Here is an 18,418-nt window from a genome sequence, read left to right on the forward strand (position 1 = left end):
GTGTCTATCTGCTTCTGTTCCAGTCAGCTACAGAGTAGAGCGTCTCAGAGGTCAGTTATGCTAGGCTCCTTTCTGTGGCCATAAGAGAATATAGTTAATAGTGTCAGGGATTGATTGATTGGGTCTTACTTCAAAACCAATACTCCAAAAAACTGGGAAATCTAAAGTGGATGATTTTCTAGACAGATACCACTTAACAAAGTTAAATCAAAATCTAGTAAACTATCTAAGCAACCTCATAACCTGTAAGAAAATAGAAGCAGCCATCAGAAGTCTCTAAACCAGCTTGCAATCCCACCAACAATAGAGGAGTGTTCCTCTTTCTCCACACCTTTGCCAGCATCTGCTGACACCTGAGATTTATTTTCTTAATTTTCTTAGCCATTCTGGTCTGAGGTGGAATCTATGTTTTTTTTTTTTTTTTGGTTTGTTTGTTTGTTTGTTTTGTTTTGTTTTTTTTTTTTTTGATTTGCAGTCTAGAGGTTCCTCAGAAAATTGGACATTGTACTACCTACCCAGCTATACTATTCCTGGGCATATACCAAAATGGTGCTCCAACATACAACAAAGTCACATGCTCCACTATGTTCATAGCAGCCTTATTTATAATAGCCAGAAACTGGAAAGAACCCAGATGCCCTTCAACAGAGGAATGGATAGAGAAAATGTGGTACATTTACACAGTTATCAAAACCAATGACTTCATGAAATTCATAGGCAAATGAATGGAACTAGAAAATATCATCCTGAGTGAGGTAACCTAATCACAAAAAAAGCACACATGGTATGCACTCACTGATAAGTGGGTATAAGCTGAAAAGCTTGAATTACCCAATATACAATCCACAGACCATATGAAGCTCAAGAAGAAGGATGAACAAAGTGGGGATGTTTCAGTCCTTCTTAAAAGGGGGAACAAAAATATTCATGGGTGGGGATATGCAGACAAAGTTTGGAGTAGAGACTGAAGGAATGGTCATTCAGAGCCTGCCCCACCTGGGGATCCAGCCCAAATATATGTAGGTACCAAAATTAAACAATATTGATAAAGCCAAAGAGTACATGCTGACAGGAGCCTAGTATGGCTGTTTCCTGGGATGCTCAGCCAGAGTGTGACAAATACAGAGGCAGATGCTAGCTGCAAACCATTGTACTGAGAACAGTGTCTCTATTGGAGGAATTAGAGAAAGAATTGAAGGAGCTGAAAGGGCTTGTTGTCCCATATGAACAACAATACCAAGCAACCAGAACTCCCAGGGACTAAACCACTCCCCAAAAGTACACATGGACAGAACCATGGCTCCAGCTGTGTCTGTAGCAGAGGATGGCTTTGTTGGGCACCAATGTGAGGAGAAGCCCTTGGTCCTGCCTATCCTGGACCAGCCCAGTGTAGGGGAATGTCAGGGCGGTGAGGCGGGAAGTAGGGGGTGGTTGGGGAGGGGAATACCCTTATAGAAGAAGGCGAGGTGATGGAACAGGGGACTTATGGATGGAAAATCAGGAAAGGGAATAACATTTGCAATGTAAATAAAAAATATCCAATGCAAAATGGGGGGGGTCACCATACTTAATTTAAAAGTTAATTTGCAAGGATTGATTCAGTAAGTAGGAGTGCTTCCTAAACAGAATGAAGACCTGAGGTCAAATCCTTAGCATCCAGTGAAGATCTAGCATGGTCATGTGACTCTACTCCCCCATCCCACCTCCACCCCTCCTGGGCTGAAGTGGACAGAGATAGTGGGGTGCTCGTTTGGGTTTGCTCCTCTCAGTCTTACTACAGATTTCATGAGAGACTCCATTTCAAAAGATACGGCAGAGAGTGAAAGCGGGACACTTCACAACCTCTTCTAACTTCCACCGTCTGTTGGACACCTAAACGTGGTATGTACTATGTACTTCCACTACACATACACTTGTAAAATAAATGAATTAAAAAAACAAAATAAACTTATTCTGAAAAGAAAAAAGAAGTCTCTGAACCAAAAAAGAGTCAAGGGTCAAGCGGTTTTAGTGCAGACTTCTACTAGAGCTAATATCAATACTCCTTAAACAATTCTACAAAATAGAAACAGAAGGAACACTACCCAGATCGTTCTGAGGCCAGAGTCACCCTGATACCTAAACCACACAAAGACTTAATAAAGAGAAAACCTTCATACCAATTTCACTTATGAATATTGATGCAAAAATATATCAAATGAGAAACAAAACTACTAAATGGACACCGTGGCATATACAAATTGTTGTTTCACATCTGATCTCATATGATTTATTTGCACTGTTCCAATTTTGCTTTTTTACTCAAATTTTAATTCTTCAAACATTTTCCAATGATAAAATCAATACAGACTAACAAAGATTCTGCATGCTAGGAATCTTTGGCAAAATCACCCATTATTTAGTATTTTTGACCATAGAACTCAATTAACCTGCGGCGCTGTTAGTTATGAAAGGAAAAGTATATTATATAAAGTTAATTTCCTGCAAAACTACAATCAACAGTCTGAAATGAAATGGACTTTAACTGTCAAGATGTGCGGTAAAAATATAAAAGTAGCAGAACTGGTTTCCACTCTGGCAATTATGCTTAAATGTTACTTCTGACTCTGGCAGGCCATTTGAACTAGCACTAATTTATGTCAGATTAGTCTCTCTCCCTCTGGCTCTCTGCTAGCCACAAACTCTCTTGTTCCAGCTACTGGTTGGCGACAGAGGAGATGCCAGATGGTCTAGGTCGATTTTATCTTGTCTAGGTGGACATTTTCTCTCTTTATTAACTGGCAGTGAATTTATTCTGTAGATGTACTGTAGATTGAGAATTTAACATGTAAATCTGATTGTTGGGTTACAGTTTGTTGAGTCTTGATTTTAACTGGTGGCTGGAACCATCGAGTTCACAGGTAGCAGAGAGCCACCGGGAGAGATACTAATCCGAGATAAATTAGTGCTAGTTCAAGTGGCCAGCCAGAGCCAGAACTAGCATTTAAGTACAAGAGCCAGGGTAAGCATGGAAACCAGTTCCACCACTTTTCTATTTTTACCACAACATCAAGAGATATAAAATGAATAACTTTCAATTTTCTCTCTTGATAAATATTTGAATGCTAAGTACTTGAAGGTGGGCATACAAAGTTGATAATATTAAAATCATGAAATATTGAAATAAATTAATCTTAGAAAAATAATTTTATTTTTCTCCTATATTTTTTATTATTTAAAACAAATTTTAAATTGTAATCATATTCTTTCCAGCCTCGAATCTAAAATCCACCCCCTCTCCCTACTCAACCAACTTTGTGTTCTTTCTCAAAAAACAAAACAAAACAAAACCAAAAGAAAAAAAGCCTAAACAAACAACCAAAAAACGATAAGATATGCCCAACCAAGAAAAGAAAATAAACCACTACACAAATAAGCAAAACAAACAAAGAAAAAAATCAAACTGCAAACAAGTAAATGCACAGGCACACAAAAACTCTAGAGTTCTTTATGCATTCATCAGCTACTGCTGAACATGAGAGACCTGCAAAGAAGCTGTTGATATACACACGGTCACTCCATTGTGGATTCATTCTTCCTCCCCACAAGAGATAAATGATATTAGCTTTGCCCATAGAGGATTGGTTTTCATCTATCCATCCATCCATCCATCCATCCATCCTTCCATCCATCCATCCATTCATTCGTTCATTCACTTAATCTTAAGAAGCATAATAAAGTAGATTTAAAACCATCACTTCAAAGTTTGGACTGGGCAAATCAACAGAAGAAAAAGAGTCCAGGAGAGGGTTCAAGATTCAGAGATCATTTGTTAATACACTCACCAATCCCATAAAAGCACTAAACTGGAACTCATAATAAATGTAAACATGACCTGATGCAGGCCCTGTGTTTGCTTCTTTGCTTTCCATGAATTCATATGAGTGTTACTCGTTTTTAAAGGGCCTTGTTTTCTTGTTGTCTCCCATCTTCTCTGCTTCTACACTCTTTCCTCCTCCTCTTCTTCAGGATTTCCTGAGAACTAATAAGGATTTGAAAGGATCATCCCATTTAGAGTTTTGTGTTCCAAGAACTCTCATATCTCATTTAATGCTATGTGTTTCAAGGACTCTCTCTCTCTCTCTCTCTCTCTCTCTCTCTCTCTCTTTCTCTCCCAACCACCCACCACCCTACCATATGTATGGGGGGGTGCGGGGGGGGGGACTCTGTATGCTCCCATATGCTGAAGGAGGAAGCTTCTTAGATGATACCTGAATAAGGCCCCTGATCTATTAGAAGAACAGAATATCATTAAGAGTCATCTTATTCCTATTTTTAAATTTATTTATTGAAAACAGTGGCACTTGGTTTTACCCTAGGTCTTTAGGTTAAAAACTGTTGCCTCTGGATTATTTTCCCTCTGAAATGATAGGAAACATATGCTCAAGATATCACTTGTTTATACAGGGTATTGATGAAAAATAATGGCCAAATACCCCTTTCTTTGTTTTTGAACAGGGGATGCCATGGGTAACAGAGGACATTGAATTAGATGATTCAATGACATCTAGAGGTGAGATTTTGTTTTTGCTTCTCTCTCTGCATTTTAAGGATCTCACGTACCCATTTTCTCTTAGAAATATTTCTCTCTTCTTCTCATAATTTCAAATGTACTTTATTTTGTCAGGAAACTTTTTAAATGAAAATAGTGAGAATGTGAAGAATTCTACAAGTTCCAAATGTAAGATTCTTTTGGCTTCAGGGAAGTTTAAAATTAAACTGGCTTTAATTATCGCGTAAAAGTATTGAATAGCAAAATCAGTGTAAAAGCTTGAATAGAGAAAAACAGTTTTCTCAAATCAAAATTATTGTACAATATAAAAACTGATGTTTCATCTTCAGAATGACTTAATAAATGCCATACCTGTACAAATCAATATTGATATTTTGTTCAATATTGGTTTTCTAAGTATAAGTTTTTATGCGTGTCTATATATGTTTACATATCTATTATTTGGTGCGAGACATAATATATACATGTTTGTATATGAGGGGTAGACAGTATTTTTCCTATACAAATGAAGTTAGAGCCAAAACTTATTATGACTATCTATGACAACAAATCTCATTCCTTTGTGCCAAAGTCTTCACTAATTCTTGAATTTGTTGTTGTTCGGATAGATTAGCAGTTTGGTCTCAATTTCACAATAATTGGGTTAAATGTGGAGTGATATGGCTTGCTTCTAACATGGTTTCTGAGCACCCCAACTCGTATCATAATCAGCAACTGCTCTTATCCACTGGCCAATCTCATTAGCACTGTAAGTTTAATATTTTACTAATTGTCAGAAACCACTTTAGATCTTCTGCACATTTTCCTGATGGCATTCTTGATTTCCTTATTCCTGAATGTGTAAACCATAGGATTGAGCAGTGGTGTCAAGACATTGACAAATATAACCACATATTTCTCGTATGGGAATGGCGATGTAGTTCGTGCATATATTAATATGCATGGGACAAAGAACAAGACAACAACTGTAATGTGGGATCCACAGGTGGAGAGAGCTTTAAGTCGTCCTTCAGTACTGTGTGCTCTCAGAGAGAACAAGATGACACCATAGGAGACAAGCAGCAAGGAGAAGATAATGATGCAGATAGAACCACTATTTGCAAAGACTAAAATGACAAAAATGTGTGTATCAGTACACGCAAGCTTGAGTAATGGAAATAAGTCACAAATATAATTATCAATAACATTGGGTCCACAGAACGGTAGCTGCAATGTAAAGATAATTTGTGTAATAGAATGTAAGAATCCCCCTGCCCAGGCTACCCCCACCAAAACACCACAGAGTCTCCAGGTCATGATGGCCGAGTAGTGAAGGGGTTTGCAAATGGCCACATAGCGGTCATAGGCCATGGCTGCCAGGACAATGACCTCCACACCAGTGAAAAAGTGAAAAGCAAACAGTTGTGTCATGCAGCCTTTGAAGGAGATGGACTTCCTCTCATAGAAGAAATCTAAAATAAGCTTGGGTGTGACAACAGTCGAAGTGCAAGTATCCAGTAAGGACAGGAATATCAAGAAGAAGTACATGGGAGAACCAAGCAATGCAGGGCTGTAGATGATGGTTGCTATAATAACAATGTTGCCTCCAACTGTTGCTAAGTACACCAACAGAAATACAGCAAATAATATCTTCTCAATTCTGGGATTCTGAGAAAGGCCCAGGAGTATGAACTCATTGACAATGCTATGGTTTTCCATGAATCTCAAAAGAAAGCTGGAAGCAAAATATGTTCATGTAAATCTGTAATAATGATAAAATGTCATATAAGTTTGTGATATTTCAATCAACAATTATTGATTGATTTTATTATCATGCAAGCAGAATATTAAAAAATTAAAGATATAGTTTTGAGATAAGTAGGATTAAGATATAAAATTATTGATTACTAAAAGTTAATTACATTTTATATTAAGAATAAAAAAATCTAAAAGTATATCCTCTAACTTGCATTAGATAATAGAAATAGTTTACCTTTGAAGTTGCCATTTTTGTCATTTGCTGAGTTTTTGATATGAAATATTAAAAGATAACTTAAAACTATACTGTACATGTGAACAAAATACTATAACTTGTTAATTGTATCATACATTCAAATGAGATGATGCAGCAGTGTGGATCCTGCTGTGACTGATTGAAGCATTGCCTAATCAGCCAATAGGAAATAAAAGGCAATTTGCTATAAGGTGCTCTTAACATTATGTTCATATTTTAAATTTCTTTAAAAGTACAACATAGATTGGAACTTCAGATAAATTAATTTATTCTTTGTCATAATGAAATAGCTGTGGTGCTGGTGACTATCACAAATCAAGTTATACATATGTTAAAAGAGGTAAACATTTCCCTCTTAACTCATCATTTAAAAACATGATCAAAAGTTTATGAAGATTATGCTGTTGTCATGGGATCGGAGTGAGATTACTGAAAAAGTAAATGACTGCTGCTCAAGACTCAGCCTTATTGTCAATGTAAGAGGCAGGGTGGTAGTTACTTTTTCTGTAAAAGTTACAATAAATAATTAAGGCACAGGAAACAATTAAAACAATTCAGGAATTTAAGAGACAGAGGCCTCCATACTGACAGGTCTTCCTAGAATCAGAAAAGTATGAAGGTTTCTTCCCTTAGTGACAATTTTATTTCATCGTTGTCTATCTAGTCTACTTTCTATAAACATTAAGGCAACCTTTTATGTTGTCTGTGTTTGAATGGAGTATATTCATGAAGTGAAGAGAGTTAATGCTTATTCAGAAGATGATAGACCAGTCACATATGGAAATTTCTGGCAACACATATCTGAAGAGAAATAACTTATTCAGTATAATTTAGATTCTTAAGACTCAATTAATTGGCATTCACTTATACAGTGTTAACTTGTTTAAGAAAATATTATTCTATATGTCATGATTTAAATTTATATTAAGTTACCATAAAGGATGTTCATAAATACCTTATATGCTCATCTCTAAGTGTTTTGTAGAAGGTCAAATGAAAATGTTAAAATGTCATTCATAGAAAATTTCCTTATTAAGAGCAATTTATTAGTTTGAAAACTCAGCTGCCTTACCTATAGACAGCTGTTCCATAGACATTGCATAAGTACTACTAATAGAGGATGGTGAGTATGAACCCTGTATCCATCCACAAACTAAAGCCAAGGAAAGAACAGTATAAACATATTCTATGAGCAACTAAATCAGACAGTGATCAAAAACAATTGACAAAGAGGTTGATTTACATGTTATCATTCGGAGACAAAGCAAAAAGACAGAGATGTGCAATGAATAAGAAAAAGACAAGGCATGCTATGTATACATGCTTGAAAACATCATAATGAAACATGGCATTTCTTCCAATGATGATACCTGGAAATAAAAGGAGAAACTGCTCTGAACTTCTGATATTTATATTCAGATACAATTCCTTGCCATTTTTATACAATAGATCAGGTTATGTTATAAACCTAAAAATCTGTAAGCCTTAGGCTTCGACTACAAATGTTGATTGCAGCAATAGTGTTGTGGTTTGGTGTCTACAAATGGGATCCCTAGGTGGTAGAGTCTCTGGATAACTTTTCCTTCAGTCTCTGTTCCATCCAAGAAGTGCTTGCAGACAGAACTCTGATTTCATTATCCCCTGAGAGGCTCTGCCAGCACCTAATCAGAACAGATGCAGATACAGCTAACCCATAGCCCCGGAACCTCAGTGGAAGAATTAGGAGAAGGATTGAAGGAACTGAGGCAGATTGCAACCCATAGGAAGAACAATAGTATCAACTAACCTGACCTCCCAGAACTCCCAGAGACTAAACCACCAACCAAAGTGTACACAGGGCAGGACCCATGACTCTAGCTATATTTGTAGCAGGGGATTTCCTTATTTAACATCAATGAGAGGGGAAGCCCTTGGACCTGTGGAGACTTGATATCCCAGTGTAAAGGAATGCTAGAATGGTGAGGCAGGAATGTGGGCTGGAGATCATCCTCATAGAGGCAAAAGGAGAGGGGGAATTAAATGAGGGGTTTGCCGAAGGAAAACCAGGAAGGGGGACAAAATTTAAAATGTAAATAAATAAAATAACCAGTTTTTTAAAAGGTGATTTAATGGGAAGCTCTTTTGTAAAAATCACATAAAAATAATGATAACAGTTTCATGGTGGTGGCACATGCCTTTACTCCTAGCACTTAAGGAGGAAGAGGCACATAGATCTCTAAGAGTTTGAGATGAGCCTGGTCTACAGAGCAAGTTCTAGGACCGGCAAGAGTACATAGTGAAACCATGTCACAATCCCCTCCCCCAAATAATCAAACACTAAATGAAGAGAAATTATGTATTAAAAATAAGAAGCCTAATGAAATGACACAAGGCTTAGAGGATAATAATAGTTTCAACTCTTGTATTTGTATAGCAAAAGTTCATAAGTGATTTTATTTATACACACAATGTTTAATTTCATTGATTGTAGTAGGAAAAGATGTCTTCAATTCTCAATAGATTCTAACAATCTCAATAATCCATACCACAGTGCATTTGCTCCCATATCCAACCACAGGCATTTCTGTTAAGATTTTTAAATACCAAATTTTTAGTGAGTGCTTCTAATATATGAAGAGAAGTGAATATGCTTACTATAAATTATGTATATGTATGTAATTAACTTTTATGTTCTATTAAAGATGCTCAGTAGTTCTTAAATAATGATGTGATCATTTCTTTATTAAAGTGTTTCTAAAATGTAAGTTACGGCATCCAGAATGGAAGGTACTATGTATTCATATTTATGATCATAAAGTTTATGACATTATCATTTAGAAGTTAACTGGTTTAAAGTAATGAGTAAGCTGAATTGAGTTACACAACATATACAAGGATAATAGTTGAAATTCAGTCTAAACAAGTAAAATTTTCTGTGTTGAGGCAATTGTGTACCTGTATACTTCACTGTGTTTTCATATGCATACATGGCAAACAGTGTAACTATATGCAATGAAACTGAGGGAATGATATCTGAGAAACTTCTATACATTTTTGTATGTGCTATTCAAAATAGGACTACATAAAACTGTTAGAGACGTTTCTAAATATCTATTTTCTCTATGGGTGCTTCTAAGGGAAGGAGTAAATATGTTAACATAAATTGTGGACAAATGTGAAATTTTCTAAAAATGAGCTAAATATAATTTTATAGGTATTCCACAATTTGGCATGTAATAGCCATGTGCAATTGAGTCATCCATGAAACCTCAAAGAGTTTGGGCAAAGAATATCAAATGATTGTTCTATATTTTAGAAGAACTCACAAGGTCAGATATAGCACAGCCTGGAAACTAAGTCATCATGTAACTTCTCATGATATTGAACTACTGATCTTAAGCTTCACCTCCAAGTACTGAGATTACAAGCTCCTGCTGCCTCATGCAGACCAATCAATAATATTTGTAAGCATATTGTATCAAAAAGAACATGTGACTATTCATATCAGCATTTATTTAATCAGTGCCTATATATCCAAAGTGTAATGAAATATTAATCCATCAAAAGAAAAAGTCTTTTTATAATCAAATTTTAAAATGTATTCAATTACTGTGACACCACATCATTCATGTGGACATTTAGAACACATATGACAATAATTGGATCCCCTAAGCATGTTTTCAAATAGGATCCACACCCAAAATTATATTCTAAAATTTAGATGAGAAACTTTTACAATAGAACTTAATGTTTTCTAAAATACTGAAAGATGAAAAAAGGCCAACAATCAGAAGAGTTAAGATATGCAAATAAGACTATTACAGATTACTATCACATGAGTATAAATAAAACTAATTATAGGACAGTAAAGATGAAGAATTTTATAAGTTTAAGAGAGAAAATAAAATGAAAATGAAATGTTCATTTATAGATGCATGACATATATTCTATAAGATATATTTAAGGTACCATAAGTGGTAGATTTTACATGTAGTAAATATTTTAATCAAAATATTTAAAATTAAACATTACGGTTTCACCCATAAAATTAAACTACAATTTGAAGCTTGAAGATTACTCACAAGATTCATCAAAAGAGGACCAAATGAGCTAACTAACAGACTATCTTGTAATAACCATTTTATTCTATTGTCACCTCCCCATGAATGACCATACTATGGATTAATACTTTCCCACTTATAACAGTCTTTGATATCAAATCCATACTGTCATGTAGGGATCAATTTATTTTCTGCATAATTCTCATATACTTCAGGACTTTCTTTCCTCTAAGAGTCCTGCACTTTAGGATTCTCTATTTCTGATCTGGTTCAGAGGTTCATCACAGCAGAAACTCCAGCCATCAAGCCATTTCCTGAGAAGTGAACAGGGGGGAGTGTGTCTCCCTGGTTCTACCACTCATGTCATGTCCTATTTCCTTTCCATTCAAAGTTATAGAACCAATTTATCCCCATATAGTAGAGTGCCTTTGCTGTCTATATAGTACATTTATCATACAAAATCATCAGAGGAATGAGAAAGGTTATCATTAGAAAATGTTAATTTAAAATGTATGCTAACAGAATACTGTTATTAAGAATGAAGAAATCCCATATCAAATTGTCCCATATCTTTAATTCTGTGAATACATCTTAATTCTTATCTGAGAGGGTTATCATTCAGTAAATGATGCATTTCCTGTGTGTGTTTGTGGCTAAGCAAATTATTTTCTATGACTCTCTAGGAAAGCTGTTCTCTTCACATTCCTTATCATTTTGGTTTCTTCTCAATAGTGCTTTTTAATTTCCTTAAATGTATAAATTTACTTCCCTTACTAGTGCTGAAGTGTAAGGGAACGTATTTTTCACATTTCTCTTAATGTATTTCTGAAGCTGTCTTTGATGTCTTGGTGAGGCATTTCATTTTAAGAGCAAGATGAAGCCACAAGTACCAGCACTGAAGCAGTTCATAACTTTAACTATTTAGATTTCCTGATCAGCTCTGAGGTTAAACCTAATGCTTATGAGAAATTAAGTGGAAATAGTTAAACCAGAAGCCTTCATTGTGGGACTTTTCACAATCTCTATTAGTGGCATCCCCTGTAACATGTTAGGTGCATTTATGGAAATAGAATACTTTGAATTTACTATCAGCACATCTGTGAGACAGGAGGGCACTTCAGTTCATCACACCCCTGTGCCACACATTTATCACACAAGTTCAAAGCTTCAATCCAATCATTAAATGCAGTTATCTCAGCTCCATGGGCAGCCGATCAGTTATCTGATGTGAAGGATCCTTCTTACATTTCCTCATGTATTATCTATTAACTTATACCATTGATCACAGGATCATTATTAAGGAAAGAATCTAAGTACTTAAGTTTATGTTTCTTTCTCAAAAACAAATAGTTATGGTGCAAATAGACCCTGATTTTATTTAGTACACCTCACTGCCCACAATGCCCAATTATTAAACCATTATATCACAAATTAAAGTTCATTTCCGAAAATTTATAATATACCTGCTGTACTTCACCAAGTATCTATCACTTCTGTGAAAAATTTGAGGATATCATATTTTCTGGTCAGTCTTGACAAAGATTCTCTGCTTGTTTCCATCCATTCCTTTCACATTTGAGGGAAATTGGAGGGCAGCTCTGGCAGTAAGGGTGGAGGATGTCATCTCTCCTTCTCAAGTGCTCAGTTCATCATGGTTGTTGAATAAAACATAAACTCCTCCCTTACTGCATCAGAAATTTAAAGAAGTTTCCCTGAGACATCCTGAACCTATGAGATGAACTTTTAGTCTTCTAAGATTTGTAAAATGCCCCCTCCCACACGAATTACCAAGATACAGTTCTATGCATTTTTTAACTTTCTTACATCTATGTTTGTAGAGGGCAAAACAAGCCATGATTTAGTGAAATCTTGAAGGCATGTGTATTTTTTGACATAGATATGACCATACAGAGTACTCTAAGGCATACTATCTGTGGTATTCTGGCAAAGCTTTCCCACAAAAGTACAGTCTAAGACTGTTCATCTACAGAGAACTCCTACAGAGATTAGCTAAGTCACCTTCACCTTGCACTGTATATAATAAACGCTCTGAGGGTCGAGGTTGTGGTGTTAGTACGTTCAGCTTCATCAGAGTTCACATCCCACCTGGCCTTAGCTTTGCTGGATGTACATGCAGTTCTGTCTTTTCTTTATTCCTTTGCTGTCCTTCAGTTCTAGACAGGGTTCTAGAACTGAAGCCACATGTGATATGTGCATCAAAATTATGTTATTTATTCTCTATGAGCATATTTTATTTGTTAATATATTCTTATATCATTAGTTTGAAAGATGGTAAACTATTTGACATTGCAAGAAATTCAATTTTCTATGATAAATTAGTACAGGCTGCTTTTGTCAGAAATTATATACCAATTAATCTGTAAGGGAAATACACATCATTTATGAAACACTGTGGAAAGGCTATTCATTAAAGAAGTAGGTTATATATAAATATATGTGGTATATGTTAATAGGATTGCCAATTTTCTCTAAGAATATTTTTACATTTTACTTAGTTTATAATTTTATGTTTTTGTATAATGTATTATGATCACATTATCTACTCATTTTCTTCTCCTTGTAATCTTCAGGGTCTTAGTATTATTAGCACTTGTCTTTCTACTATATGCCTGTCTTTTTATTGACCACTGAACTTAAAGGCAGTTGCTTGCATAAGCACAGAAAAGGGGGGATTTTCCTGGACTACAGGCAACTTACCTTTACCCAGACTTATCTCCAATAGGTAAAGATTCGCAAAGGAAAAATTAGTTTTCTCCAGTGGAGTTTCATTAGTAGATAACCCATACTTAAGTACAGGATGCTGTCCCAGCAGTATGTGTCCAACGCAAATGAACTGAAAGGTGTTTTGGAGGTTCTATTTATAGGATTGATGGTTATTCAAACATGTGCCTGTGTGTGTGTGTGTGTGTGTGTGTGTGTGTGTGTGTGTGTGTGTATCTGTGTCTATATGAGTTTCTTGAGCATTTTCGTTGGCTCTTTTTATCTTTTTGCTTATTTGATTTGTCCTATTCTGTTTTGCTTTTATAATATTATTTTCTTATTCATTAATTTTAGGATGCCTTACTAATGAAAGAATATGATAGGGATGTTGCGTAAGTGGGAAGGTGAAGAGGATCTTGAAGAAGTTAGGGCAGGAGAAAGAATGATCAAAATATATTGGTGAAAAAGGTTTATTTTTAATATAAAAAATGAGCTAAAGCAGTAATTGTTAGGAGAATATTATGACATTCTAATCTTTAAACTATTATAAACGAAAATAAGCAGAGACCACTCAGTGTTATTTTGTGTCTATAATTTGTATTTATTTTCTCCTGGCATATTCTTAACAGAGTCCACAATTGGATATTGGATATAAATTGAATAATCAAGATAATGTTTGAAGGGGCTGGGGATTTAGCTCAGTGGTAGAGCGCTTACCTAGGAAGCGCAAGGCCCTGGGTTCGGTCCCCAGCTCCGGAAAAAAATAAGAACCAAAAAAAGATAATGCTTGAAATTGACATATAAAATATCTGTTTTGCTTATTAGATTATGATTGGAATAGTTTATTTCATATTTTCAATTAAAATCACAATCAAAATGTCATAAAGCAATTGAACAAACCAAGAAAATATCTGCATTTTCTAAACCAATGCATAACAAATATATGATTTAACACTAAGGACCTCTATGTTTTCAGTGAGGACATTAAGTAGTCACATCTAACATGAGTCAGACACACGACAGTAACAGAGATTAGGTGAGCAAATCATCTGAACATATACATGCTTTTGTTATTCATTTGGTCTCTTCAATACACTTTATTCAGTTATTGTTCTACCAAAACCTTAATTCTTAAAACATTCTAAAATGGGAAATCAATACAATATCACACATCCTCTACAAGATCTTGTATTTTGACTCCGGTAAATAAAGGGAAAAAAGAAACAAGAGTTTTGAGTTATCTTGAACATAAAATTCTACTGGCCTGTTAGTGCTTTTGGTTATAAAGGAAATTATGCTATTAAATTAGTTTTCTGAACATTCTAATTGACAGTTTGGCTTTGAAGTAATGAAGTAACATAGCACATGTGTTAATTTTAGTAATCTCTATTGAAAGTTATTTGAATGTAATGATTTTCATATGTATACATAAAGTAAAAATCCTAAAATCATCAAATTCAATTTATTAATCTTTTTAATACTAATTTTAAATATAGGTCTTCTGGATTCTGTTCCTTATGTAAATAATAAAGAAGAATTGTGCTCACTAAGTGAGAATGTTAGTCTTAGTCCAACAGTAAATGGAGCCCAACACATCCCTCTATTTGACCTAGAAGACAGGGTGCCTTGCAGGTATTTCTATATGAAACAGGTGATTAAATTTATTAGCACAGGACAGTGACACCATAGAAGAAAAAAAAGTACTCATGATTTCTACTAGACAGAAAGTACCCAACTTAAAAATCAAGCCAAATGATGCCAGAAGACCTAAACTTATGACTCTGCTTTTGCTCCATTCTCTGCATTTCAAGGTTATCAGTTCTCAAAATATCACTAAGAAACCCACTAAGAAAGTTTTGGGGTAGTTTTGTGTGTTGCTTTCCTAGTTTCAGGTACACTAATACTTCTTTTCAGCCATTTTTATATAAAATATATGATAATGATACACATTGTAATTGTTAATTTTCTTCAAATATTCTTTGACATGGAAGATAAGATGAAATAGAACTTTTTTACGGAATAATACTAGGTAGTCAATTGACAGAGAACATGTCATCTCTGAAAGAGCTTTCTCAACTACAATATTGATGTGCTTTCTACTGAATGATGTCAAGATGTCATGCTTTTATCTATGTGTAAGTTGTGGAATGGTTTTGTGAATGAACACTGACTACTTTCTTCTTTACATTAACTGTTCTAAGTGTAGTTACAGTATTTTTGTCTCCTTGTACATGGTGGCTGTTGTGTTTACGTATACATATTTTTACACATGATGGGAAGGAGATGGTATTTGTGCCTCTGCATGTGAACGTAGAGATCTGAAAGGACAATATATATGTCCATCCATTGTTCTCTATTTTCTTGAGTCAAAGACTGGACTGACCATTGAACTTGCCATTTTTCAGATAAAATATCTGCTTAGCAAGCCTGTAGGATTCACTTATCTCTACCTCAACACTGTTGGTTTAAACATGAGTTACCACATCCAACGTTTTGCATGTGTGCTTGCACTGAGCTCAGGTCCTCTTGGCTGCACCCCAAATGCTCATACTTACTGGTTCATCTCTCCAGCACTGTAAAAGTATTCTTTACTGCTTATCTGAAACGACTATCAATCTCTTCCACATTTTCCTGATTGCGTTCTTCATTTCCTTATTCCTGAATGTGTAAACCATAGGATTGAGCAATGGTGTCAGGATATTGGCAAATATAAGTGTGTTTTTTTCAAAGGAGAATGCAGATGAAGGCCGTGCATATATTAATATGCATGGAACAAAGAATAGAACAACAACTGTAATATGGGATCCACAGGTGGAGAGAGCTTTATGTCGACCTTCAGAACTGTGGGTTCTCAAAGAGAACAAGATGACCCCATAGGAGACAAGCAGCAAGGAGAAGATAATGATGCAGATAGAACCACTGTTGGCAAACACTAAAATAACAAAAATGTGTGTGTCAGTGCAGGCAAGCTTCAATAATGGGAACAAGTCACACATATAGTGATCAATAACATTGGGTCCACAGAAAGGTAACTGCAAGGTAAATATGATTTGTATGATAGAATGCAATAATCCCCCAAACCATGCTATGCCTACCAAAACACCACAGAGCCTCCTGCTCATAATGGAAGAGTAGTGCAAGGGCTTGCAAATGGCCACATAGCGGTCATAGGCCATGGCTGACAGGACAATCACCTCGACTGCAGTAAAGAAGTGTATGGCAAACAGTTGGGTCATGCAGCCTTCAAAGGAGATGGTCTTCATTTCATAGAAGAAGCCTATGATCATCTTCGGTGTTACAACAGTAGAAGTGCATGCATCCAGTAAGGACAAGAATACCAAAAAGAAGTACATGGGGGAACCAAGCAATGCAGGGCTGTAGATGATGGTCGCCACAATTATCATATTGCCACCAATAGTTGCAAGGTAGATCAACAAAAATAGAAGAAACAATATTTTCTCAACTTTTGTGTTCTGAGAAAGACCCAGGAGTATGAACTCACTGACAAGGCTTTGATTTTGCATGATTCTCAGGAAGTTGAAAGCAAAATATGTTCAAGTAAATCTGCAATAATAAGGGGGAAATGTGTCATATTATTTAAAAAATTACCATCTGAACTGAGAATAGGTCCCCTATTGAAGGAATCAGAGAAAGAACTGGAAGAGCTTGAAGGGGCTCGAGACCCCAAAAGTACAACAATGCCAAGCAACCAGAGCTTCCAGGGACTAAGCCACTACCTAAAGAGTATACATGGACTGACCCTGGACTCTGACCCCATAGGTAGCAATGAATATCCTAGTAAGAGCACCAGTGGAAGGGGAAGCCCTGGGTCCTGCTAAGACTGAACTCCCAGTGAACTAGACTATGGTGGGAGGGCGGCAATGTGGGGAGGGTTGGGAGGGGAACACCCATAAGGAAGGGGAGGGGGGAGGGGGATGTTTGCCTGGAAACCGGGAAAGGGAATAACACTCGAAATGTATATAAGAAATACTCAAGTTAATAAAAAAAGAAAAGAAAAAAAAAATAGGGACAAGAGAAAAAAAAATTACCATCGAGTTGTTTTATCTTTATGCTGTTATAATAATTGACTTTGTTACCATTGACAATAAGATATTAGAAATAATCAAATGAATCAAATCAATGATACAATTTTGATTTGTATCGTTGTATAGAATGTTAAATGGAAATTGAGACAAATTATGTAATATTTTAAAACAGTCACATTTTATTTTTGAAAGGTCAGCTTTTATCAACTTCTAGAAGTAAAAGATTAGCATGTCTTTTGACATTAAACCTAGATATGAGCAAAACAACAGAATTCATGAAGTATGCCTTCCATCACCATAGGGCGGAGCAGCCTTCAGTGAGTGGCCGGCAATGGCCCTGCCTCTTCTGTTATTACTAGAAAAGACAAAAGTCCTGTAAGGACATGTAAAACCATTGCTACATCTTCAATGTGTTGACAAGCAAAACATGTATTTAAATCTCAAATAAATTAATCTTTTTTAAATAGGAAATTTGGTGGAGGAAGTGTTTAGCTCTGTACATGGTACATGTGATGGGTCTTATGTGTTCAAATTTCACTGCTAAGTGATCAACTGAAAACATCAGTAGAAATTTATTAAAATCATGCTGATATCAGGTGATAAAACACAATACTTCCAAAAAAAACCCTACTTTCCATTTTTCGAGGTTCCATTCACTAGTACATTGCAGGGGTTATTGTTGATATTTTTATATAAAGGAAAGGAGCTTAAACTGAATTCCCCAAGATGTAAAAACAGAAATGGTGGGATTTTTTTATCTGAAGAACTTTAGTGTGTGGGCTATCTTTCTGTGTCCTACTTTTGGACATCAAAGCATCTTACATTGTTACTGCTTGAATGACATATCTTGAAAAGGGCAACAAAGTAAAAGGCTGATGGTTTAGAGACCATGGACCAATCAGCTATGTTATTTTGTGAAAATGGGAAGCTAAAGAAGGGAAACAACTCATTGAATAAAGATGCCAGTCTTGACACTTCTTTATTTGCTGCTTATTATACAGTGTTAACATATACAATGCTAAAAGAAAATTAATTCTACAAAATGTACTATCTGAAATTTATATTA

At 35.5% G+C, this 18,418-nt stretch overlaps 2 protein-coding genes across 2 annotated transcripts; both read right to left on the minus strand.

Annotated features, from left to right (window-relative positions):
* Nucleotides 1-5,317: 5,317 nt before the first annotated feature.
* On the minus strand, nucleotides 5,318-6,250 carry Or4c115 (olfactory receptor family 4 subfamily C member 115). Its single transcript, NM_001001062.1, has one exon. It carries the CDS (start codon nucleotides 6,248-6,250, stop codon nucleotides 5,318-5,320), a length of 933 nt encoding a protein of 310 aa, NP_001001062.1.
* A 9,644-nt stretch (nucleotides 6,251-15,894) lies between these two features.
* On the minus strand, nucleotides 15,895-16,830 carry Or4c116 (olfactory receptor family 4 subfamily C member 116). Its single transcript, NM_001000353.1, has one exon. It carries the CDS (start codon nucleotides 16,828-16,830, stop codon nucleotides 15,895-15,897), a length of 936 nt encoding a protein of 311 aa, NP_001000353.1.
* Nucleotides 16,831-18,418: the final 1,588 nt, after the last annotated feature.

Source organism: Rattus norvegicus, chromosome 3 (assembly GCF_036323735.1).
Source record: "Rattus norvegicus strain BN/NHsdMcwi chromosome 3, GRCr8, whole genome shotgun sequence".
NCBI lineage: Eukaryota > Metazoa > Chordata > Mammalia > Rodentia > Muridae > Rattus > Rattus norvegicus.

Coding starts and splice junctions, on each gene's coding strand:
- Or4c116 (NM_001000353.1), bottom strand. CDS start 16,830: ATGCAAAATCAAAGCCTTGTCAGTGAGTTCATACTCCTGGGTCTTTCT.
- Or4c115 (NM_001001062.1), bottom strand. CDS start 6,250: ATGGAAAACCATAGCATTGTCAATGAGTTCATACTCCTGGGCCTTTCT.